The sequence below is a fragment of the Alligator sinensis genome, unplaced genomic scaffold (assembly GCF_000455745.1).
Source record: "Alligator sinensis unplaced genomic scaffold, ASM45574v1 scaffold241_1, whole genome shotgun sequence".
In the NCBI taxonomy this organism is placed as follows: Eukaryota; Metazoa; Chordata; order Crocodylia; family Alligatoridae; genus Alligator; species Alligator sinensis.
Window position 1 is genome coordinate 2,894,722 of NW_005841894.1, and position 26,999 is coordinate 2,921,720.

A 26,999-nucleotide genomic window follows, 5' to 3' on the forward strand; every position below is an offset into this window, starting at 1 on the left:
CACGTAGTGCAGGAGCCATCCTTCCCCCGTCCTTGTGCCACCCCCAAACAAGCCACTCACAGCTGCGTCCCACAGCCCGCTCTGGCTAAGCAGCACCTGTAGGAGCCCCTTTGCCTTGGTGCCTGGGGTGGGTGCCCCACTCGCCCCGCCTTGCTACAGCACTGGTCTGTATGCAAATGTACAGAGTCTGGGAAACAAGCAGGAAGAATTGGAAGTCCTTGAACAGTCACAGAACTATGATGTGATTGGAATAACAAAGACTTGGTGGGATAGCTCCTATAACTGGAGAACTATCATGGGTGGGTATAAACTGTTCCAGAAAGACAGGCAGAGTAGAAGAGGAGGAGATTCTATTTATGTAAAGAGCTGTATGACTGCTCAGACCTCCAGTATCAAACTGAAGATAGGCCTGTCAAAAGTCTCTGGGTTAGGATTAGAGGAGAAAGCAATCAGGGTGATGTTATGGTGGATGTCCACTCCAGACCACCAGAGCAGGTAGATGAGGTGGATGAGACTTTCTTCACACAGCTAGCACAAGTTTCCAGATCACAGGCCGTGGTGCTTATGGGGGACTTCAATCACTCTGACATCTCCTGGGAGCATGATACAGCAGTGCACAGGCAATCTAGGAAGTTTTTGAAGAGTCTTGGGGACAACTTCCTGGTGCACGTGTTAGAGAGGCCAACTAGGGGTTGTGCTCTACTTGAACTGTGTTCACAAGCTTGGAAGAACTGGTGGGGAATGTAGAAGTGGATGGGAACTTGGGCAGCTGTAACCATGAGATGACTGAGTTCAGGATCCTGAGGAAAGGAAGGATGGAGAGCACCAGAGTAAAGACCCTAGACTCAGAAAAGCAGACTTCCACTCACTCAGGGAACTGATGTGCAGTATCCCCTGGGAGGCTAGTCTGAGGGGGAAAGGAGTCCAGGAGAGCTGCTTGTATTTTAAAGAAACCTTACTGAGGGTGCAGGAATGAACCATCCCAATGCACAGGAAGACTAGCAAGTATGGCAGAAGACCAGCGTGGCTTAGCAGGAAAACTCTTCAGTGACCTAAAACACAAAAAGGAAGCTTACAAGTGGAAACGTAGAAAAATGACTGGGAAGGAGTATAGGAGTATTGCTTGGGCAGGCAAGGATGAAATCAGGAAGGCCAAAGAGCAATTGGAGTTGCAGATAGCAAGGGATGTGACGGGTAACAAGAAGGGTTTCTATGAGTATGTCAACCAGAAGAGGAAGATCAGGGAATGTATGGGTCTCTTAGTGAATGTGGGAGATAACCTAGTGAAAAATTACATGGAAACGACTGAAGTACTCAATACCTTTTTTACCTCAGTCTTCACAGACAAGGTCAGCTGCCAGACTATTGCACCTGGCAGCACAGCTTGGGTTGGAGGTGAGCAGCCAATGGCAGTAAAAAAAAAAACAGCGGGGGGGGTGGGAGGTGACCAGCCAATGGCAGTAAAAAAAAAACAGGTTAGGAACTATTTAGAAAAGCTGGATGTGTACAAGTCCATGGGGCCAGACGTGATGCACCTGAGGGTGCTGAGGGAGTTGGCTGCTGTGATTGCAAAGCCGCTGGCCATTATCTCTGAAAACTCAAGGTAATCAGGATTGGTCCCGGATGATTTGAAAAGGGCAAATATAGTGCCTGTCTTTACGAATGGGAAGAAGGAAGATCCAGAGAACTAGAGACCAGTCCGCCACACCTTAGTCCCCAGAAAAAGCATGGAGCAGGTCCTCAAGGAATCCACATCTAAGCATTTGGAGGAGAAGGTGGTTAGAAACAGTCAACATGGATTCACCAAGGGCAAGTCATGCCTGACCAGTATGATTGTCTTCTATGATGAGATTACTGGCTCTGTGGATACAGGGAGAGCAGTGAACTTTAGCAAGGCTTTTGATATAGTCTCACCACAGATGGATCATAGTTATCTTTCATGGACACCTTAGACACAGTTTGTGGACCCCCATGGGTCTGCAGACCATAAGTTAAAAGCCACTGACTTAGACATATTGGAGGATTGGACCAAAAAATCTCATGAGGTTCAATAAGGACAAGTGCAAAGTTCTGCACTTAGGATGGAACAATCCCATGAACCAGTACAGGCTGGGGACCGACTGGCTAAGCAGGAGCTCTGTAGAAAAGGACTGTGGGTCACAGTGGACAATATGCTGACTATGAGCCAATAGTGTGCCCTTGTTGAAAAGAAAGATAATGACATACTGGGCTACATTATTAGGAGTGTTGCCAGCAGATCAAGGCAAGTGATTCTTCCCCTCTATTCGACACCAGTGAGGCCACATTTGGAGTATTGTGTCCAATTTTGGGCCCCCACTAGAGAAAGGATGTGAATAAATTAGAGAGTTCAGTGGAGGGCAACAGAAATGGTTAGTGAGCTGGGGCACATGACTTCTGAGGAGAGGCTGAGGGAACTCAGCTTATTTAGTCTGCAGATGAGAAGACTGAAATGGGATTTGATAACAAGCTTTAACTATCTGAGGGATGGTTCCAAAGAGGATGGAGCTATACTGTTCTCAGTGGTGGCAGACGAAAGAACAAGGACCAATGGTCTCAAGTTGCAGCAAAGAAAGTTTAGGTTAGATATTAGGAAAAACTCTCTGGAACAGGTTACTGAGAGAAGTTGTGGAATCTCCATCCTTGGATGTTGTCAAGACCAGGCTAGACAAAGCCTTGGCTGGCATGATAGTTAGGGATGGTCCTGGTTTGAGCAGGGGGTTGGACAAGATGACCTCCTGAGGTCCCTTCTAACCCTAATTATCTATGATTAAGGACAGCTGATTCTACCCTTTGAGATCTAAAAGGGATAAAAGAGTCAAAGAAGTAAGAAAAATAAATGTGTAAAGCTTTGAATTCGATCCTAATCACAATTGTAAGATTAAGGAAATAAATAAAATCTTTTCGAAGGGGAAAATCATGTCTATGAGGTTTTCCAAATTCATTGATGTGAGAGAAATGGAGATAAAAATACCCAATATCTCCAATGTAGCAAAACATTCTTCTGTTGTACCTGAAGGAATGAAAACTTCATAACAGATATGGCCAATCTCTGCTCTACTGTAGGTCATAAACATTCTTGAATTTTTGTTGTTGTTGTTATTCTTCTCAAAGAAATAAGGTTTACATGAGCTACATGGAGGGAAGTGAACAGTTAAAGGATTTACTTCAAATGTCTTGGCTATTATTGATCCATTAATTTTTCATTGCCTCATTTAGACTAAAAAAATGAGATAAAGCTCGAGTATGTAATGAATGCATTCAGAATTGGGTAATAAGGAGATCAAGCATTTTCTTGTAGAGGTGTTTAATTATTTTCAGTTGCACACTGAACTGTTTATTATCAACAGAAGGAAACTATTCTTTATCATGATAAAAAAAGATAGCCCAGGCAAACTCTTTAAAAGGTTTAACTTTTGTGCTTGACTTAGGAGGGGTTTCAAAATACATTTAAGGTCTAGATACAGAACCAAATTTTCAAAAAGGCAAGTTCTGCACTTGCAATTTTGCCTGAAGCAGAACTATAGCAACAATCTGAGTCCTTCCACATCTACTAGGTAACAGCTTTAGTAATATACTCCAAAATGCTGAATTTATTTAAATATCAGTAACTATTTAGAACTACTGTTTTTCTCTGGCCCTCTCATAGATTTCATAGACATTAGGGGCTGGAAGGGACCTTGCAAGACCACCAAGTCCAGCCCCCCTGTCATAGGCAGGAAGCCTGCGGGGATCAAATGATCCCAGCAAGGTAACCATCCAAACACCTTTTCAATGAGTCCAGAGTAGACTGGGTGAAATAAAAAAAGGAAAAGTGAAAGCTTTTGTCTTGGAATAATCTGAGTGGCAAGGCAAACCAAGGTGAAAACGGTGGCCAGCAGGATAATTCAGATCAAGAAAGTCATCCAACTCTACAGCAGCTTGACCCCAACATAGCCCCCGAGGCAGCTCTCCAGCTGCCAGCTAGAGATCCAGCCAAGAATCTAGCACAGACTCAAGCCAAAAAGCCAGAAACAAACCTACATGCCTACAAACAAAGCTATATTCCAGAATTTGGCATCTGGGTCCTTCAGCTGCCAAACACCTCCCATCTGGCCAAATCTGTGGACTGAGTTGTTAACAAAAGAATTGGAGTAAATTGTACAGGAGCAAAGAGGTGGTATCTGTCAGACATAGAGGTCAGGAGCATGCTGTACCCAACAATGTTTGAAATGGATAAATAGCCATTGTAATACACTGAAATGGAGAGAGATTTGCAAGGACACAATACACAATTCCATTTGTGGAAATGGGCAGGTGACAAGTAAGAGAAGAAGTAACAATCAGGATCAGCAGTCACTGAAATCTGCTAGATTTCAATAAGAGGAAAGGCTTTGATACTAATTTTTTAACACAATTAAATCAAATTTTTACACTGACTGGGCTAGTATGTCCATCCCTGTAACATTAAGGGAATTCTATAGTCTTTGGTAGATCTCATGAGTACAATAAAGCAGCAAAGGTGAAAGGATCATAGAGAAAATTATTCTCCCTTGTGCTTCTCTCTACTCTCATAATTTAATACAAAAGCAAGTTTTTGCAATGTAATAATAGAAAAAAATATAAGTGAAGCTCCATGTGATTCAAAATAACAAACTTCCTAAAATGTAATTAAAAACATTTCAGGGACATTAAATTATCCAACACTTTACAGAGAAATGTTAATACAATAAATTATTTATACTCATATAGCTGTATTTAATTAATAAAATAATTCACAGTTTTCCAAAACAGTTCCTATTCTTTTATTTTTCCTAACTGTAGTAGCCCAAATATCCAGTAAGCAAAGCCAGCTGCAATGACTTCCTCACAATGTGAAGATTTTTAAGTGGACTAAAGGAGTTAATCATTTCACATGATATTTTGAGATCACTGTTTATCACCTGCTGTAAACTACACACTAACAGGTCCCCATTGTTTAAATGAGATTTCACAGAGGTCACTGAAGGAACTTTGTGGCCCATTAAGTTAAAAAGATACAGAAGATCCTATAAAACTCTTCCTAAATGTTCTAGCTGTGATAAGTTTTATTTCACCAATCCAATGTATGGGGTGCTAGTCTCTCCTTTCAAACCTATGAGAAGAAGGACTAAAGGCATTGAAACCAACAGATTTAGAGAGAAGTACAACTGTTGCTACAGTAAAATCAGGCTCATTAAATCTGTAGGTAGCCTCTGCATGTAACCCAGGGAACCTTATTACCGATATCTTGTATTCATTGTTTGACACACAAGCTACAATTCTGAATCTGTAAATAGTGAAAGTATACAAATTATCATGATTTAAAAACTAAAGACCTCAGTTTAGGATAAAATGGTGGGGATCAAAAGAAGCCGGTATCCAAAGTGCATGCATGTTCCACTATCTGTTTCTTTAAGACAGTGTTTTTCAGCCTGTGGTCTGCAGACCCCACGGGGGTCCACAGACTGTATCTAAGCGGTCCATGAAAAATGACTATGTTCAATCAAAAGTATGTGAATACCCACACTTACAATTCAAAGGAGTCCACACCTCCATTCCAAATTTCCAAACGGTTCCATACCTTCACTTGAAATATTTTAGGGGTCCACAAATGAAAAAAGGTTGAAAACCACTGCTTTAAGAAATATAGCTTAAGGAGAGAAGCATGTTCTCATTCCAAGAAGAAACACTTCCAATTGGATTGAACAAAGTTGTTAGGACTGGGTTTTTAAATGAGAACATATTTGTTTGCAGTCACTGATATGGTTCAAATGCTCAATAAATGTTAAGAATATATATAATTTTTTTGTTCCCAAGTAACATTCATGCTTTGGGTTCTCCTAATTAAGTTGCCAGTGCCATTTTGGAAATCTTAGTAATAGGTTTAGCAGCTTTTATAATAAAAGTTTCTGTATTTAAGGTGGAAAATGGCATATTGATAATGAGAGTGGATCTGGGGAACAATCTCTGTATTTGACTATTCATTACGAGGAGAAAACTAAATTGCTTTTAAATGATGTCCCTTCTTAATTTACTTAGGAAGCTGAATTATACAGAATGTGTGTCACTGAACCAAATGAAATACACTTTATTATATAAAGTCTATCAACAGTATGCTTTGTTTTGTACTTTTTTAACTTTTGATAAAACAGAAGAAATGAATAAAAAAGCTGTTAAATCCAAAGAAATAGTACACAAATAGCGCACACAAAATCAGAGTCATACATCCCATTATATACTATGTAAGGTCTGTTTGTGCACTACAAATTCTTGGAGCCCCCCACTCTCCTCATATCAGGTATGGGATCATCCCACATTACATTTGACTTCATTGGGTGTGGTTAAGTGCTCATCACTGGAAAGCAGGGGGTTTTATATGGAATTAGGAACATATATATAATCATATAGAATTAGGAGCTTAACTTTAGACATGCATTTTTGATAAGACACTTATCTTTTCCATGAATAACTCAGTTCATAATCCTGTAAGTATGTTACATTAGGTTTATTGACAATGACTCATTATAAGCTAAGCTGAGGAATACCACATTTGTGAAGTGATATATGGTTGTAATTAATTGCAACAGTCTACTTTGGCTATATTCTATAATGTCAATCAGCAGACATGCTGCTTCTATTTTCATATTTTATTTACCCTGAGTTGAAAAAAAATCCAGACCAGCCCCTTCCCTCCTCTCTCCTCCAAAATACCTGTTAACTGCTAACCATGCACAGCCCCACATGGCCGCTCTTACAGTACCAGGACATGACAGAGAAGCAAAAGGCACTAAAACAAATCGCTACTAGACTTTGTCAGTAAAACAGAACATTATATAATACACAATAAAATACATCATACCTGGAGTTGAAAAAACGCAAAGGGTTAAAAGTTGACCTGGCACAGCCCCACATGCTCTCTCTGGAAATTGAACACAGACAATTAGGAATGTTAAAATACCCCCCCAAACAATTGCATGGGGCTTAGATAAACTGGTGGAACACCTACAGCAAAGATATACCTGGGGCCTGGGAGAGGAAGGGAATTACAACTTGACCTAAAGTCCAGTTTTATCTTTCTTTACACTGAAGTTAATTTGTAGAGTTCCAAACATGTTTTTGGGAGTTTTGCTATGAAAAGAATTGGAGCAGAATATCAGCTTAAGGGCCAGGATGTAAACTACCAATGAATAAGAGGATTTTCTCATTAAAAAATAAAACAAAACCCCCAACATTTTATTCCAAGTGTTAACAGGAATGTATATTGTGCAAAGTGAAAGAAAGCTAAAGTGACCTTCTGCTCCCAGAATTCTTGCTGCTAAGTAATATAGTTCAAAATATGCCACAGAAAAATCGATCCATTAACCTTTTTATTCAAAACTAAAATTCTAGGGGAAAAATACTTAATTTTTCACAATATTATTTGTAAATTTTTAGCACTACTAATAAACTACATAACCACTTGTGCTGCCAACTGGAATACATGGAATATTCCTTTTCACTGACAAATTCTGATCTATTACATGTGCTTGAAAAAGGAGTATTATACAGCTGGCTTTCTGAAACAGTTCCATCAAGTAAAAAAAAAATGTAGAAAGCCAAATCCATGAATAGCCCTCTTCAGTCTTGTTCCCTGTGGTTCAGACCTCTAATGTACCATGAAACTTGTCTAAGGCCAACGCCCAAGAAACCAGCAAAAAAATCTCATTTTTCTAGCACACTAATAGTTGAGATGCAATGCATTTGAAAATCTTTAGGATACTTCATATTGATCACTTAGAATGTAGAAGGTTGCTCGAGCAGTCCTTTTATACAGATATCACCAATAATGATAGTATATTCATATGGGGCAGTTTCCAAAGAGCCTATTCATAAACTTCTTTCAGTTTTCAATTTTCTTATCTATTGATCGGAGTTGGGATCCTCAGTGTCTGTTCAGGCCTCTGCCTTTATACCTTCATGTTTCCAAAGTTATGAATAATCATTTTTTGAAATATAGCATTCCTTTTTAAAACACTCTGCATTTGCTTGTCACAAGTATGTAGAATATACTTTTCTTCACTGTTGCACATTTGATTTTGATTTCATTTGGTAGCAAAGGACAAATGAAAGGGGAAATCTGCTAGTCATGACACAGAAAAAAACCCCAAATTTTAAATAAATACATAGTAAAAGTAAAAGTGATTAGGTCTACCATGCCTGCCAGGTTGGCTCTGTCTTGATCACATCTGCTTCTGTTGTACGCTACCCTACGATCTCCTCCTTCTTCAGAAATATGCTTATAGTAAGCATCTCCTGAACTCATTAGTTGCTTGTCAAGCACAAGGTGACATATGATTTTACTCAGAGCTGCACTAGCACATAACCAGAAATGCACTGGGACAAATTCTTCTCTGGCATGTACTCAAATTGCCTTCAACTAGAGTCAATAGAAGCTGAATACAAGCCTTCAAGGGAAGAAAATGTTGTCTATGGATTGTTCTAGAAATATATACCTGGATGTCATTATACAGAATTACATCTCACATTTAAATCATTGTCATATTTTATGTTCCACTATGAACTTCACACTGGATGCATCTACAAGAGACATTTACTGCAGAGTAGGCTAATTAACTCTCAGGAAATTTCTCATGAATACATATGCAGTCCTATAGGCATAGGAATCTAATTAACTCTGCAGCAGGGTAGTACTTGTAAATATAAATACTATCCAGCTGCAGAGGTTTTTACTTCACAGCAGCACATGTGTAGAAAATGACATGGATGGCTGGGGCACAATGGTGCTTCAGTGTGGGGGCTGCCTGCCAGCTAGCTCCACACTGGAGCACCCTCGTGCCCCAACCAGACCCTTCACAGTACTTTGAGCCAGGTCAGAACAGCCCTGGGCTGGGAGGCTGACTGTCTGGGCCACCTGCCAGCCAGGGCTGCTCCAACCCAGCTCAACTTGCTGCAGTCCTGGGCACACATTCAAATGCAGTGCTGGAGAGCAATAAACAAAGGCATAATGTGTGCCAGAGTGCATTGCTGCATACTAATAGCAAGTATAGACATGCCCAGTTACTAGAAAAATATTTACTTGTTAATGGTAATACTACTAGCTACTTGTCCAGAAAGTACTACTTATCTGCTAAATTTTTGAATTAGGTCCCTTTTAAAGAAGCATAAAAGAAGACTGATAAGACCAAATTTGCAAGGAAGAAAAACATTTGTCACATTGAATTTCATCCTCACAATATTGTTAGCTTCTGCATGCAGGTAAAACTATTGTTTTTTTTCCCCCTTCAAAAATTGTTATATCACTAAAAATGGCAAATTTCAATTCATTAAAAAAAATAAAAAAAACTTCTGCACAGCATAGTCGAGTTCCCCATATTTATATGGGAAAAGACTGCCATCCTATAAGACGCAAAATTTTGCTATGGGATTAAGTCTTGGAGATTTGAGGTTTTACTTATGAATGTTCATTAAAGGCCAGATTTTTAGAAGTACTTAGTCATCTAATCTTGATTTTTTTCAAGTGCTTATACAACTAACTCACCTGAAAGCAACGAGTTAAGATATCAAAAGTGCTTTTGAATAATTCTACTAATTGCTTATCTAAATCTTTAAATTCCTACATATCCTTCAAGTTAGGCCCAAGTGTATATTGGTATTTTTACTTTGCCTTGTGGTAGCATTTATTAAGATACTAGCTCTAATTGAATATTAATGGAAAATCTACTAACAGGGTTTTTGCAAATTATATGATACAGTTCTAAAACACTCAGCAGATGAAATTCTACCTTCCCAGTTCAGCTGACTGCCTGAAAATTGTATCATCATCTTTAATTTAAAAAGAGATCAATTATTTCCCTGTAGTGTAAAGGCCACAAAGCATTTTGTTATCTTTGCAGTGATGGGGCAGTTAAATAGGTCAACATTTTGACCACTTTGATCAATTAAGACAAAATTTCAGAGGCAAACAAAAGTTTCAGTCTCTTCAGTTTTATTCTAGCTCAAGTTGAGCTTGTGATGGCTTCAATTCAGTGTCACCTGTTATTTACCTACAGTGCCATACAATTGATGTCCATTTGCAGCAATATCTGGTAGAAGCAACAACTGCTTATCAGCAATATTTCCCCCTGGGAAAATTTTCCTTACCATTTAGGTAAAAAATACTCCCTGTAATAGAAACAGCTGTTTAAGAACAACAGGTGCACCAGGGTACTGCCTGACTTCTCAGTAATTGACTCATCAATACTATTATTTTTACAACATTTTTGACAAGTTACACAAGTACTGAAATCAAGTTTCTAAGATATATTTTGAATTCTAAGGTTCTTTATGGGGCAGTTTCCTGACTGGGATGGGTTAATGAGGGATGATCCTGCCCATGGGTCACTGGTGCCTCCTGGCTCTGAGGGTGGAGGGGTGGGGACAGGCGACTGGTGCCTCCTGGCTCTGGGGGGGGTGGTGGTCCCCCAGTTGCTGATTGCTGACTAGGGGGCAGGGGGCCAGCGGCCAATCGCTAGCGCTTCTCAGGGGGGGCACCAGTTGGCACTCCCCACTCCCCAGCTGGTGAGGGCCAATTTTAGGGCGGGCCCCCTCCCCTCCGTCCTCCTCCTACACATCGCCTATGATCCTGCCTTTAGCAGAGGGTTGGACTACATGACCTCCTGAGCTCCCCTCCAGCCCTGTTTTTCTATGATTCAGTATGATGACACATAACTTGTGGCTTTCTACTGTAGTACTTCAAGTAAGAAGTTAGCATACAAGATCAGGGTTATCTTTTTGCCATGCAGTTACATTGGTGCTTTTATCCTGTATCAAAACTACACTAACAGTCTACTCTCTAAGCAACATTACTAAGATTAAAATATAGCAGGGGGAAAAGCCACATTCTATTTTGAATACATTGGTTTTAATGGATTAGAAACTCAATGAATATATGTGGCAAAACAGGTAACAAATTGTAAAGATCTGGAAATGTCCTGGCAAGAAGGGCAATATCCCTCTTAGGAGAGTAAATAATTTGCAGCAAATGATTTATTTGATGACATAATCCTATTTTTCTGGTTCTGGAATTTTCATGAGCACACTATGATTTCCTTGTATTTTTAATCATTATTTAATTTCTTATAAAGGTCCATTTGTTCTATGGATATTAATCCATAGTTTAACTTAATGGATTACTGAAATATATATTTGAAACTTAAGCCACATTGGATTGTTTTGATTATACACAAATGTCACACCTTATTTTCTCACCTCCTGAAAAGACTCCAGAGCTTGGAGTGTCAGGGAAGAGGTAACGGCTTATGGAGTGACAGAAACAAAACAGTATTAGCTTTTAGTTACTGCCCCTCAAGGTCTTAGCCCGAGGCTTCATTCTTAAACAATAGGCTAGTGTACAATTTATTGGCTGGCTTCAGGATATACATTTCATTTCTTTCATTATCTGCCCACAGAGCAGTATTTTGTATGCGTGCACGTGATCCTTTTCACGAAGGGTGTGTTTCTATCTTTGTCTGGCATGTTTAATAGTCTTGTTGTCTATCTTTGTCCTGTTCCTCTGTTTTATCAAACGGTATCCTGTCCCATATTACATATGCTATTTCTAAAACAATTACCCGAGAGAAGGATTTTCACAAGTTCTTAAGTGATTTAGGAACACAGGTCCTACTGACTCTCAATGAGTCTGTTCATTTAATCACCACTCTTTGTGAGCTTGCCTTCAGGTAAACTTGATTGTAAACTATTTCTAGTCTTCAGGCCTGGTGTACAGCCCTGGAGATTCAGCTCAGCTTTAAATTACAGGCTCTCTGGGACAGGGTCTGATACGTAGATCACCAATCACATTGCATGAATTTAACAAACAATACATTGTAATAGTAATGGCTCAACTTCTTCCCTGTCTATAATCTATTCCCACCTTCAACCTCTCCATCTGTCTCAACTTCAACAGCTTCTAAAACCATGGTAGCAGCTCAATGTGTCCAAAATGGGTAAGTAAATAAAAACATCACCTAAAATCTCATATTTGACTAATTTTAGAGTTTGCTATAGAAATGCAGGTGTTCAGCTTAGTCTAATATCAGTGACTACTATCACCTCTGACATATTCTATTGCTAGAATCCTTCTTTCAACCTTAAACTTCTTTAACTTAACTATTAACTTCCTTCCGTGGGTTTTATTTAATCCCCAATTACTTATTTTTAACTTATTCAAAATACTAATGCTCATCTTTTCAGCCACACACATAAAGAATCACTTCCTTGTCATTATAAGGTATCAACACAAAACTTCCTCTGTATCCATCATCCAGGAGCTTCTCTTATTCTTGCTTCTCTGAGATTCTATATTCCTATTTATAAATGTTTAAATAGAGTTTGACTGGTTTGAGAAAGAAAAGGTTGGGAGTAATCATCATATCATTCTTGATATGAAAGTTAAAATTAATTATGAGTTTAACATAGAAAGACCTACCAGGATAGAGTGAGCAAAGTGTACTTTTCAAGATTTCAGTGTCTAAATTCAGTCAATCAAGTCACATGTTATATGTGCTGTTTACATAGCTGTAACCTATGCAGCTGTTTTTCTATATATACATATAGATGACAAAGAAGTTTTTTTGCAACATGTTAGTATGAATGTTACTACTTAGACTTAATTATATTTTAGCTTTGTCTACTATAACATCATGAAAACTGCCTTATGGAGAAGGAACAATAAAAATGTATCTCATCTAGATAATGAAAAAAGCAGTTTTGATTTCAGGGACAACAGAGGACAATGATCATTTTTCTTATCACAAATCAAGGTAGCAGCATGTTGAGGTGGTTTTACTGTGGCTCTTTTTTACATCATTTTGTTATTTAATCCACACTGATGAATATTTGCTACATTCTGAACTAGCCAATACACAGAGCACTTGATTCTGCTTCTTGGGTAGGCTTAGAAAAAAAACACAGCAGAAATAAAACAATGAGCATTTAGGGGATACTATTTCCAAACAGTTATACTATTTGCATACTGGACAATTGCAATGCACTGAAAATCTAAGTTTGGTTATAATCCATACTAGTGTCATGCTCCTGAGGCAAGTAAATAGCCCCATTCCTAAAAAAGATGAACACCAGCTGCCTAAAAACTAATGTGAAGACCTTCCACTGATCTCCTATGAGGTCTTGGCCTTGTTTCCAATCTGAGGAAAACAGGCAATGCTTAGACAAAAACCATTAATAAACCAAGACTATGGTAGGAGATAAGTAAATTGTGGTCCAAAATGTAAACCTTAATGTTATCTGTGGTGGGTAGATACAATGAAAGAGACACAGGCAGAGTTGTACTTGTATGTGTGTGTAATACCTCTTTCCTCCACTATCTACGTAATATATTTTAAAATTTATATTCTGAAAAATCGAATTTATTTATTAACATCCAAGCCCATGTTAAGGTTCTAGGGTTAAATCTTGGCCATAATAAAGTAAATGGGAAAGTCCTGTGGATTTCAGAACGGCCAAGATTATACACACAATAATTTTGTTAAACTCAATTTTTTGGTTCTCCCTGCTTTTTCTGCAAATAATTTAGATATGTCCTTTGAAGGAAATTATTACTACCATTAATGATACAGTAAAAACATGTATTGAAACATAATACTTCACTTCAAAGCAATCAAAAGCAGAGAATAGCTACCCTGGTGGCAATGCTCTTGCTTTTGCCTAATCTATTCCACAGGCATCAGTACCTGACTAGAGACCAGAAAAAATAATTTCTTATGGAACAAGTTAAAAGGGTTTTTATTTTTTAAACTAGCTTATTTCAGGGAACTATTTGACAATATATCCATTTTCTTAAACTCTGTCTTTTAAGCAATACTAGCCTTTGAAAACAGCCATGTTGATTTATTTTTTGCATAAATTTCTTTTGATGTACTGTTTCAGTCCACCTGCAGCTTGCTCATGGAGATGATGGCTGATGTGAAATCTGTTATTCTGGTAAGAGGCTAATTCAGATGCATGAGAACAGGGGTGTCAACCTTAAATAGACCCCTCCATCTCCCACAGGGCTAAATCTGGACTGCAGGGCTCCTTATAAGCCAGATCCTGACCTAGCGGTGGCAGCAAAACAAACAACAATGGCATGGGGGTTAACACAGCCCACTGCTCATCCTGTCTCCAAATTCCCAGCCTGTCAGGAGCCCTGTAGCCCCAGTGAAATAGCCCTGTAGGCCAAATCCAGCCTTTGGGCTGTATTTTTAACACACCTATACTAGTACATTTCTACAACACAGCCCAAAATCAGTGTACATGCTTAGAATAATACCTTGATTCTACTAACCATCCTTCCAAATTATGATAATTCTTTTTTGTTCTGAACATATTTTGTACTGTCATATTAAAGAAGTACTTGAATATCTTGAAAAACTGTACAGGTGGGACTAAAAGGGCCAAAATATTCATTCTTAAGCAGAACACATGGACACTGGGATTTCTGGGGATAATGAAGCATAATACAGTCCTGCAGAAAGAATCATTGTACAAATTGTCACGAGACATGAAAGTTTTGAGGTGCCAGTATCCTTTAATAGAATATTAGGAACACGTACCTAATTCTGAATACAGTTCTATCAGATGTATGTGTTGTGAAAAGCCACAATAAATCCACTGCATAAGTATACAAACAGTGAATGGAGTTTCACAGCTGTTAAGAGAAATGATGATACAGCAGTACCAGTGCAAACTTAGGACTTTCCAAAATCTGCCTTCAGTTCCCTCTTCTGGGAAAGGCTTTCTGTGTGACCTTGAGCAAGTCACTTAGCCTAAGTCCTACAGCTGGGCAAAAACTTTTATCTCATTGTTCGTACCTGCAAAAATGTTTAGACTTCAAAATTTTTCACGTTCTGCATCACAAGGAAACCAAGGCTTTTCCTTTTTTTTTTTAGTGAAAAACCTCAAAATAATCAAATGGTTAGTACATCACCCAAATTCTAGATGACTGCCTTAACTGCTGGACTACAGGGCCAGTCTCCCTTATTTACATTTATTTTCCACAGAACATTTATTGTACTTACATATCACATTCACCTCTCCCTAAAATCAGCCTTCCAAAACTGAAGTGAATTTATTTAGTGGGAAAGCTGATTTTCTGCACTGGAAGGTACGGATGGTAGCTATAAAGACTGCTCTGCTTCTCTCTGCTGACCCTAGAGATGGAGAGATAGAGTTCACTGTTCAGGGTCAATGCTACTGCTGAATTGGCAGTAACTTCCGGCTGAGTGGCCGTGAAAAGGTTAACACTGTAGCTTTTGTTGATGCTGCAGAGTATACCCTACCTTGGTGGTCAGGACTGAGCAAGGACTGGAAAAATCTTATTTTTTTCTTCATTCTGCCTTCTCTAAACAAGGTGTGTGTCTTTTATAGGGGCCTGTGATTGAGGTGACTATTAAATTCAAAGTGGAAAAGCTCTAAATGAAGATAAGAAAAAAGGCCCATACCAGAATAACGAACAGCCCAGGGGCTAGAACAGTCTCTTGGCATGTTGGAGACCCAGGTTCAAGCCCCAGCCTTAAATCAGAGTCCAGGGTCTCCCACATCCCAGGTAAGTATCCTAACTACTAGATTATTGCCTAATGTGGGGGGAATCTCACTCTCTTTCTTGTTTTGATCAGGAATTACACCCTGGATTTGAGAAGCTATCCCAACAAAAGTTAGGTTGAAAATGATATATTCTGATAAGCAGTCTCAGTGGGTATGTCTACACATGCTTTTATGCGCACCTAAACTTAATGCACATTAAGGTGATTTAGGCATGTGTCTACACGTGCGCATGTTAAGGTGCATTTGCAGGTATTCAGTGTAGGTGTGAATAGCCTAAAATTGCCCTTTTTAAGGTGCATTAAGGGCATGCACATGTAGACCCACGCCTTCAATGCACCTTAAAAATGGCTAATGTCCCTTAAATCAGCACATGTAGATGAGCCCAGTGTTGACCATTTGGCATTATTCCATTGTGGGAAAAATATTGTTGAAATATTCTGGACAACTGCAAGTTCTCCATCTGTAAAATCAACTGCAAATCAATGCACGTTTCAAAGTGGGTGGGAATGAGCGGCGATGATTTTAGCAGGGGTGGGTGTTTATTTAGATCCTGAAAAAAAACACATTTTCTTATGGCTCCTGGGGACTCAGGACAAAGTAGTTTGACAGTAACCAGGGCAACAAGCTGAGGAAAAAGGTTTCTACAATGCATTGCACAAAGTTGGTAATGGCATCAGCTGAAGCAGAGGAAACCAACTCTACAACTATAGAGAATAAATGGATGATTGGAATACAATTCCAAAACTCCAAAGAGAAAAATCTACTATAACAATTTACTTAATTAAATTAATGGGGTAAAAGGAGACAAGTTAAGATACCTGATCTGCCTACTATATACCATATTTAGCAATGCTGCACATGCACTACTATTTGAATCCTGCCCTTGTCCCTGCTACCTCCCAGTTCTGGAGTGATGTTTCTTGCCTGCTGAGGTGATGCATTATCCCTGAGGGGGAACTTGTTAGCAGCCTATAATTATATAAGAGGGGTACATCAGGACCTGGGAGAACAGCTGTTCACCAGACCTTCCCAAGGGATAACAAGGTCTAATGGCCATAAACTCCAGGAAAGCCGATTTAGACTAGACATAAGAAAAAAGTTCTTTATGGTGCATATGTCCAGGGTCTGGAACAGACTCCCTGCAGAGGTGGGACAAGCACCTACTCTGGACTCTTTCAAAAAACATCTGGATATTTTTCTTGCTGGGATCACTTAATCCCAGCTGACCTCCTGTTTATGGCGGGGAGGCTGGACTCGCTGATCTCATGAGGTCTCTTCCAGCCCCTAATGTCTATGAAATCTATATGTAGTCAACATGATAATCACAAAAATACAACAATGCTGTAAAATCGTATCAGTAACAATTATCTGACCTACCATCTGTAGTTTACTCAATACCTCTATGCACAGGTTCACGTATCTAAGCACCCTGTAGCATCCAGCTCAGTGTAGTGAGATCTCACTGTATGGATAGTCAGCGTGATGCGACTTCCAAGTATTAAAATGAATCTTCCAGGAAATTAATCATGCGTACAACTATAAGTACACTGAGTTCTTCATCCCAAACACCCCACACTAGTGCCATCATACAGTAACCTCATGGGCCAGGAGGCAAAAGTAAAAAGATGCTTTATTCTAACATTAATTTACTTAGCCATCCCTTTATCCTCCCCCAAATTATTTTAAACAGTCTTTTCTCAACGGGATTTCTCACCTAAAGTTCATTAAGCACATGAGAGCAACCACTGGGGGCAGAAAGTGACCAATTCATTGAGTGTCCATTCACACCCTTCTCCCTGGGTAGAGGGAGATGACATGCAGCCTCGAAGGAAGCATGGGAATATGTGCTGGGCCCTGTGTGGTTCTACTCTGCTCTTCTGTAGCCTGATGGAAGATTCTTTCCCTGTCTTCATGGACATCTCTAGAGCATGGCTGTCTAACTTCAAAGTGGTCAGATGCCAAATGTCACTGGGCTGCATCAGAGTAGGCTGCACCACCATGAAACATGGGCCAGACCAGGTAAAGCCATAGGCAGCACACTGTGGATGCATCCAGATGAGTACAGTTGTGCAGTATGTGGTGCCACAAACATGTCTGCAGAGCCACATACCACACAATCTGGAAGTTCTCTGTGCTGCAAGGGTGCGCTGCCCGAGTGTGCACTGCTGGGTTTTTTTGACCCTTGGATATCCGGGGTAAAAACCCATAGGAAAAAAAAAAACAAAGCAGCTCATGGTTAGGCAGCATGCACTGCTGAAAAGCGGAGCCAGGCTGCTGGAGTTGTGCTGTGGCTGCTGGCCAGGCTCTGCCTGGGAGGATCCCTGTGGCTGCAGCCCCGGGAGATCCCCAGGACCCCAGGTAAGGTTGCTGTGGCCAGCACAGTACCAAAAAAGGTTGGTCCCCGCTTCTCTAGAGAATGTCTAGGGAGTTAAAACTTGTTGCTGTTCTATACAGAGCTGTACTAAGCCTCAAAGATAAGGGGGCTTCAGTGTTATAATTCCTGAGTTATACATCAGTGTGAATTTTCCCGGTATTTTACAAATAAGGATAATACATGTTGTTTACAAACTAAAAAACCAAAAAACCTAAGCACTTAAAGCAAATAGGCCTAAGCACTGTCAGAAGCTACAGCTAGATCAAAGGTGGACAGAGCAGGTACATGTAACTCAATCAGTTCAGTTGGGTCAACGAATGGTTATGAAAACCTGTTCAAAAGGGAGTGCTGAAAATACTGAAACTAGACAAAACTTAAAATAGTTGTTATATAGTAGTTAAATAGTAGTTAAAATCTACTTTTCAGACAAAACAGAGGTGTCTAGATTGTTTTACAAATATTATAAAAGCATTTGGTAAGCTATTTAATTGAGCAAGAACTAATAGCAAGCAAGTTGCTTTTAGTATTTATACCGATTTCAGGATTTGGGGAGTAATTTTCTATCTTTAAAATATTAAGGACATGACACAGAACAGCAATACAGGCAGAGGACCTCCAGTATATTATTAGAGGAATAATGAAGAACAAAACTCTCATACAGGTCTTCCAAACAATTATGTGATCTAATCGTTTGAGGGCAATTTTCAAAGACAACAAACCTAATTTGGTTAGGAGATCATCAAAATGATCTAACACCAAAGCAAAGCTCTTTTCTACAGCTGCTGTTTCTTTAAAAGATGGATTTCCTTTCAAAGATTTTTTAAAAAACTTTCCATAGCTAAGTCTGCCCGATGCATTTAGTTATTCCAGGTGAACTGCTCATTTTTCCTCTGTTGAGTTTGTATAAAATAATGGAGCTGCTTTTAATATAACCGTTACACGCCTTGCTGTCTATTTGTCTTCGGACTAACACACTAGCTACCTCTCTTTTACATCTGTATTAGTTCAACTTATGAGGTTTGGCTTGATTTATAATTACAGGCTGACTTAAGACAACAACCTGAAAGAATTAGAATTATCTAGTTTGCAGAAGAGAAGACTGAGGGGGGATTTGGTAACAGTCTTCAAATACCCGAGGAGTGGTTATATGAAGAATGGAGATAGGCTATTTCTGTCACCAGAAGGGACAAGGGCAGGAAGCAATGGTCTTAAATTGAAGCAAGGGAAACTGAGGTTGGATCTTTGAACTTTTACATTGCAATCTGTAAAATGTGGTGAGCAGTGTAGTTTTCACAAACACTTAACTTGGAATGGTCTAGAGTCAAGGATGTTTCTGCCTTGATCTAGATGACCTCCTGAAATCCCTTCCAAACCTAGCTGTCCCTACCTGTACTATGATTCTATGATTAGTTCATTCAAAAGGGAAGTATTTCAAATACACATTAAACAACATTTTTCACATAAACTTACTATCACAATAAAAGTAAAAAATATTGCAGGTGTAGTATCATTAAGCTATTAACCTACATACCTATGTAGTTAACTTACAAAGATTAATTTTAAAAATTGTCTGAAAGTTGAGAGGAAAAGGCCCACAGCTGTCTGGCATCTCCTTTTATCAGAGACTTGCATAGAAGGGAAAAATGCTGCCATGCCTTTAGAGTAAAGTTTCTCCTCTCAACCCCAATCCTCCCATCTGTCATGGACTAGCATGGAAGGCTCCCTTTAAATATGATGTATATTTCATAACTACTCATGAGGATAAGCCAGTAAGATAGTTGTTCTGTTTAAAGTGCTCCAAGTGCCTCTGAAATGCTCCTAACAGTGAGTGTGCAGATGTTCACAACTGAAGAAACACTTCCTGACATGTCTACATTCTCCAGTGGTTCTCTGACATCCCATGATGCTCTGCCCACCCTCCTACCTCCAAGGGTAATGGTGTGGGGAAGACAGCCAATGAGTGCTGTCCTGTGCACTTGGCTGCCCTTGGGAAACTCCAGAAACCAGATGCTGGGAAGCATGAAGGGATTACTTATTGCCAGGTCCCTGGTTGGAGAGCAGTCCTGCTGCATGCCTTCACCGACATTTTGAGGTGCTCCAGGGTGGGCTGCATGTCTACACATCATCAAACTCCACTGAATTCGAAGTGATTTAGGATTTGCAGTGCTTCAAATGAAGGACTCCCCATGCCCTTATGTACATATTTGTGAATTTAAATGATCTAAAAGACCCAAGGCCCAATGCAGTCAACTAAATATATAAGGATGGAAATGGGCTGACTTAGACTAATACAACATACTGACCCTTTTATTCTACCTTCCCAGCTGGGTATGTATGAGGTGGGTACAACTGAGTTGGAATAAGACAAATTGCAAGTGACAATCAAATTAGAGGTTCCTAATATGGCTTGAAAAACCAACTACCAGCTTACTGCTTAAAAAAAAACTGTAACAAGAATGAGTTGGTTTTATATTGTTAAATTTCTTAATTTAATTTTCTTAAACCTAGACATGGTTGATGATGTTCAATGCATTTCCCCCTCAATCATAGAATACATTTTTAGAAAAAAAGCCTTTTATTCCTTGAACAGTTCTATAAAAGGCTGAAATAATATTAAATAAGTAAAATAATATTTCCTTGTCAATCATAAATTAAAGTACATGCAACGACCCCTTCCTTCTTCATTAATCAGCTCGCACTATTAAGCACAAAACAGAGGTAGGAAGGCTTGTTTTTATTTCTCTGGCCTATTATGTATTCTACAATACTTGACATTTTGGATCCTGGAGATTGTAACTAGCAAATTCAGAATGCGTAGTAGATTCATCAATCAGGCAGAGCTGTCAACAATAAGAAAGCTTTCCCCACCCTTCCTGTGAGAAGAACTTCCTCAGCATGTTGAAATAGGCCAATTAAAGCGAACATCCTCTTCTTTCTACAACCTAATCCCTTCTTTGCTTGAGTGGGATATAAGAAGTGGTGGCTGATCATTACTTTGTTTGACTGGAATTTGAGGTACTCAAAGTCTAATTGGTGAAACAGACACCCCTCCTGGGATATGAGAGGCAGATCCCTCCTGAGATGTGATAACCTATTAGATTGGCCATATCTTCGTACACATTATCGAGTCTTCCTGATGTTTGCACTGGAGAATCTATCTTACCCATTCATAGTCTCCTTTTTTTGAATTCCAGAGATGTAACTTTAAAAATATTTTGGGAATGGTCAGATGGAACTGCCCACATTTCACAACAAGTAAATTTAACCATTATCATATCTCAGCAAATACTGTTTGTGGCTTTTCTAGCAAGTAAAAAACAAAACTAATTGCTTTAGGGGTTTAAATGCAAGTAATAAATTATATGACAATAATGCATAATATTTTCATCAGGATTTCAAAGCTCCTGTCTTCTGATCTATTCTGCTGCAGGAATAGATTATTTTATAGCTCCAAACACAGGAGTATACACCTAGGGACTCTATTCTGTTCCTAGCTCTGCCTCAGACTTTCAGTGTGACCTTTACATTTAACCTGCTTTTCCTCACCTATCAAATGGAGATGATAATACTTATTTGTCTCACAGTTGGTTACTTTCTAGCTGCCATGGTGATAGAACAGGCTTGCGTGTTAGTAACATTAATAAAGGCAAACATTTTCCTAAAACATTAACAAAATAAAAATTAAACTAATGAGTTATAATTTGCCTAATAATAAATAGAAAAATAACAGTAATGGAGAAACACCTAATTGGAAGCTCTTACTAATTTACTTTTGTTTATGCTGTTCCTCAGGGGAACTGTGGGGAATTTGCTCTAAAAAGCAACTATAAGAGACCTCTTGCTGCTACCATGAACCAAGGACTTTTTTTTTTAGACAGACTGAAAAATTTACCAAGGCTTTTCCCCTAAAGCAAAACAAAACTAAAAGTAGACCTTGCGATTAAACAAAGGAGAAAGAATAATTCTGCTTTGATATTTGTTCTAAGAGTATGTCAAGATAAAAAAAATAAATAAAAGAGAGAGAGAGAAAGACAGTAATGTCCTCCTAAAGGGAATGAAGTTGAACAGAAAGATGCTTGCTTGTATGCCAGTTTAGAGCTAGGATGACATATCGGCAGAACAGCTGATGACTGGTGTTTCCATTAGCTATTGAATACCTTGGCAATAGTTACCTCACTCGGAGAATGTGATACTTACTCTTGTACAGCTCTGGCTATAGAGAGGGCCGTAGATCCAGTTTCATTAACACTATCTAAGGTCACATTTGGCAGGTCATCATCATCACTGTCACTTTTAATGTGTCCGGGAGATAGGCCTCGGGGGTCCATTTGTGCTGAAAGGGAGACATGTAATGGATTAATATGATTGTGATGAAATTAATCTTGTCCCAGAACAACATTATGGTGTACAATACTTCCATCCACTTATACTGTATGGCACCATTCCCCTTTAGCTTACAAAACAGATGATGAATATGGAATCATGTGGTGATACAGCTTCAGTTTATTGCAGTTACATATGAATGTTTTTGATTGAACTCAAATATGTACATACATGCGTTCAATAAATATGCCTTCTCCAAACTCACAGATAACTGACCAGAAACAAAACTGCATATATAATAACCTCTGAACATACATACTGCCTTCAAGCCATGTATTTTGGCTCTGTTTCCTGGAGTTTGCTTTGTACAATTTTTGCACGCTGGAGGGGTAGGTTCAAATTCCTGCTCCACACTGTATGCCCTATGTGACCCTATACCTCAGCTTCTCAATTTTAAAATAGGTATAACAATATAGGGGATCTGAGTTCAACATTTGTCTGCAAGAAAAATGATTACATAGTGCTGTTTTTTAGTTGTCATTTCAATTCTCATTAATGATCTTAGTTAAGACAGTATTTTAAAATGCATTTAGTTGGCTAATGTAATAAATTAGGCACTAATCTGCGAGGGTGGAGATAAGTTTTCCTAAAAGTGGGATAAAAGGTTGACATGCCTTTCAACATATGCAGGGCTCCATGATGGGGCAAACTATTAGTGGAGAAAGTGCCCTGTGGGGAAGGAGAGGGACACTGCTCTACTGTAGTGCATAGAGCCAATTGGTGGCCCCAAATAAATGGTAACCTAAGCAATTGCTCTCTCTACACTCCTTATATCAATGCCCCTGATAATCTATCAAGTACTATAAGGGCAGGTGAACTTACTGATATAAGTTCTATAATATTACTTCTTCTGGGACATATTGTACAATCTAGTGGCCAACTTTTTCATTTACTGATTTGTGGTGGTACCAGAAATCCTTATGTGCGGAAAGAAAAATAGTCAAAGTCAATGAAGGGATTGTTGACTGTTTAGAAATAAAAGCCAATTTACTAGAATGAAATGGAGACATAGATCAACTGCATTTACATCTTTGGAAAGTTATAAAAAATGTTTCTTTGTTCCAGTTATTGTAAGCCTCAAGTTCTAGTTATACTTTTTCTAATCACATGGCATACACTATAGTATGCATTTTGTATTTAGACATCATTGATAATCTAGCAACATGATTTTAAAGTATTTGAATGCTCATAGCATCTGATTCTACCACAGAGAAAACCACTGAAAAGAAATGTGATATTTGAGAATTCTTGATCCCCAAAAGGTTATAAACTGTTAGAAGCAACTGTATAATATGAAATAATTACCATCAATTTTCTATTTCACTGTATTTACTGATTTTTAAAAGTGAAACTTGCCACACTAGTTTATTTGTGAACAAGTAGTTTACATGTTAAATGGGATACTATGAAAATTAATATGTGCAAATGAGTTTTAAACTATGGAAGAGACAACATACTTTAAATGGTTTTATAGCTAGAAGCTACTTAGTGTTGCTCCCACCAATGTCAAATAACATTTGAGATCACCAGGTCTTTTGAGTTTTGAATAGTCTCAAGTGTAGCTTGGGAAAGAAATGTAGTAGTTGATTATATAGCTGCTTATTATATATTAATTTTTCACTTTTCACCATACTCATTTTTAATAGCAAGTTGGGCTAAATTAATACGAAACCTGCTGTCTAATCCATAACAGGTCATTTACTGTTTTTATTGTAAGTCTTGAAACACCTAAGGTATGCCTACATGAAACGTTTTACTGCCTCACTGTCTATACATGCATGGCAATTAGGGCGCAGTAGACTAATTTACTGCACTGCCAGATAGTCCCATCAGTGGCATCTGGCAGCACAGTAAATTACTGCACTTAAACACAGTTGTAGATAGTGACATCAGGATTAGTTTACTCTGGCTTTAATTGAGCCGAAATATACTCAGTGGCATTAATTGCACATTTAGACATGACTCTAGTATTCTTCTTAAAGCCCAACACCTTGAGTCATACAACGAGGTGAAATATCTCAATTTCATTTGAAATAGTAAGCTTCTAACCCAAATGATTGCAAGGAAATGTTTGAAAAAGACACAAGTGTGTCCTAATTGGATTGATGCTGAACAAAACAGAATCCACAGGCAAACACTGAGGGGTCTGCCAGTCCCCTCAACCCTCCCTAATGTTCTTCTTAATTTCCTTTTTCTATGGCCTGTGCTTCTTTCTCTACCTCCAGTTCACCTTATGCCGCTACTTGTAGCCCTCATCCCTTAACTGATTTCTTCTTCTGTTGGGCATCTTTACACATGTTCTGGTGTGGAGAAGGGGAGTAGACGGTGCTTTAATTACAGTGGCTTCAAGGTTTAGTTAAAGCACCCCCACTACCATTTTGAAGCATGGGGACGCTGAATACATGTGATATGGAGGCTGCTGGAGGCTGCTCCAATGGGTGCTAATCGAGTCTGTTCCAACTGTACCCGAATTGTTGCTTATCTGTTTCCTACCGCTGACACCAAGCAAAAGAACTGCATCCTGCAGCTTGTGCAGTGTAGCCAGCTGTAAGCAGCAGATCACTGTCGAGGTTCAGACAATCAGCTGCCCATATGGTTCTTCTGGGGAAGTAGCATAGCTTTAGATACTGCTTTCCTTCACAGCAGCCATAGCTGCCCTGATAAATAATCCAGCTGCACCAGATCGATGAGGGAGAGTTCAGTCTGATGGGCAAAGTCTCATTTCTGTTGCCAGCACTTTAATAGAGCAGACAGCCAGCACATGTATAGATGTCCTTTGTGGCCACTTGCCTCTTCCTGGACTCATGCATAGCTCCTCGGGTGGCTTTTATACGGTTTGGGGAGGAGGCTGGCTTTATAAATTCTTTAAATTCTTCTTCTCTCATAGCCTATTACAAACTAGCGTAATGGGTGAAAGACCACAGTAAGGTACTTTGCAGGCAGGACTGTTATTCCTTCCATTAGTTCTATTACAGGAAATAAACAGATAAGCAAGAATTTGGGTATAGTGGCACCAGTCCCTGCAAGTTTGGAATGTCATAACGTGATACAATTTTAGAGGCCTGATTCTAGAACTGACTGCCTGGCTATGGTGCACTGCAAGACTAGGGGTTTTTTTGTATGGTGTCTTCATTATACGTGGGGGGGTTTTCTATAAATAAATCCATTACAGAGTTAAGAATACCAAACAAAATGTTCAAAACCAGGTGGCCAACAGTAAGTTTTCAAAATCTCTGCTGGATTCCTAATTAAAAGTAGCTTGATTTTCAGTTGCTGTGTGCTCATATCTCCTTGCTGAAAGCAGCAGCTTTGACTTTCATTTACAACATTTAAATACAGACTTAGGAGCTGTTGGCACCAAGGTTTATATATGTTAGTGACAGTTATTAAATGAGAATGAATAGGTTGCTATTGGCATATTAGACAATGGAGAGTGAGAGAGAATTAAGAGACTTAGGCAAGACAGAAAAGATATGATAGCAGATGGGATATGGAAAAAAAATGGAGAGCCAATGACAGAACTGGCAAACAATGTGCAGGCGCTCCCAAACAGCTATGCCTAATGCATCTTAAACTTAATTCATTCTCTGCCTTGCCTTCTATGCCAGCCTTTCTTTGGGCATAGAAACATAGGACTGGAGTGGACCTCCTGGGTCTTTAAGTCCAGGCCCCTGCTGTCACAAACAACCACATCTCCTATTTATGTACATCTCAAACTCCATCTTAGAATCCTTAAATAAGCTATAGTTTTGGTTTTGCTGAGTGTGAATGAGGTTGGTGTTAGGCAAATGGAGGCTAAATAAACACAGTCAAAAAGCCTAAGGCTGAATCAATTCAATCTTTGCAGGTTACTCTAAGCTACAGAGATTGAACAGATAAGCAAGGGAGCAGACATTCACTTTTGATTCTGGAAATGCTGCCACATGCCTGCAGTGGCTCAGACCAGAAGCCAAGGAATGCTAGAGCATGCCTCTCTGCTCAACTGAAGCAGACAGCTTGGGCCAAGGCTAGCCTGCCCATCCTGCAAGGGGAGGTTTGTGGGGGAGGTGCCACCTGGGATAGTGGGGGAGTGCGAGTTAATTTGAATCTGGAGGGGATCTGGGACAGAAGTTCAATAAACCGATTTAATCTAAATCAGTTAAGTCTGATACTACATCAATCCAGCTTTATCTTAAACCAGTTTCAACCATTTTGAAAGCAGTTTATGTCCACTGAAACTCCTGTTGTGTTACAGATTTGAACTGGTTTCTAATCACTTATACCAATTATGTGTAATTTCTGTCCCAAGCTGGAGAGCAAGGAGTTGAGAATATTTTGTTAAGGGACAAAGTGCAGGAGAGGAAAAGTCCACAGATAATTTAAAAATATACATTCTGTCTCTAGACCGAAAAGGCTGGGGAGCCAGTGAAATTATTTAAGGTTGATAGGGAGTCCAGAGACCTGAGCAGGCCATAAAGCACCATGTCTCTATGAACCTCAAGAGTAAATGCTCTTTCTGTTGACTCAGTATAAAGCAGCACTCCCCATTCTCACACACAGTCAGTAGGGACCCAGCATTGCTTGGTGCCTTTTTAACCAGAATAAATGAGGGAAGTGTTTCCCCTCAGAAGGCAATCCTTCAAATGTACAAAAACTTATTGTA

At 39.2% G+C, this 26,999-nt stretch overlaps 1 protein-coding gene across 19 annotated transcripts in view; it reads right to left on the reverse strand.

Moving 5' to 3' along the window:
- Positions 1-26,999, reverse strand: part of KLF12 (Kruppel like factor 12) — a 488,339-nt gene that overhangs the window by 166,372 nt on the left and 294,968 nt on the right. For 18 of the 19 annotated variants that reach the window (XM_006018139.3, XM_025197322.1, XM_025197321.1 and 15 more), the window contains 2 exons: positions 22,172-22,307; positions 6,878-6,937 (listed from right to left, as the gene is read on the reverse strand). In XM_006018139.3, coding sequence (XP_006018201.1) covers positions 6,878-6,937; positions 22,172-22,307 — 196 coding nt within the window. The remainder of the gene's footprint in view (positions 1-6,877; positions 6,938-22,171; positions 22,308-26,999) is intronic. The other variant, XM_006018137.3, reaches the window with a different exon arrangement.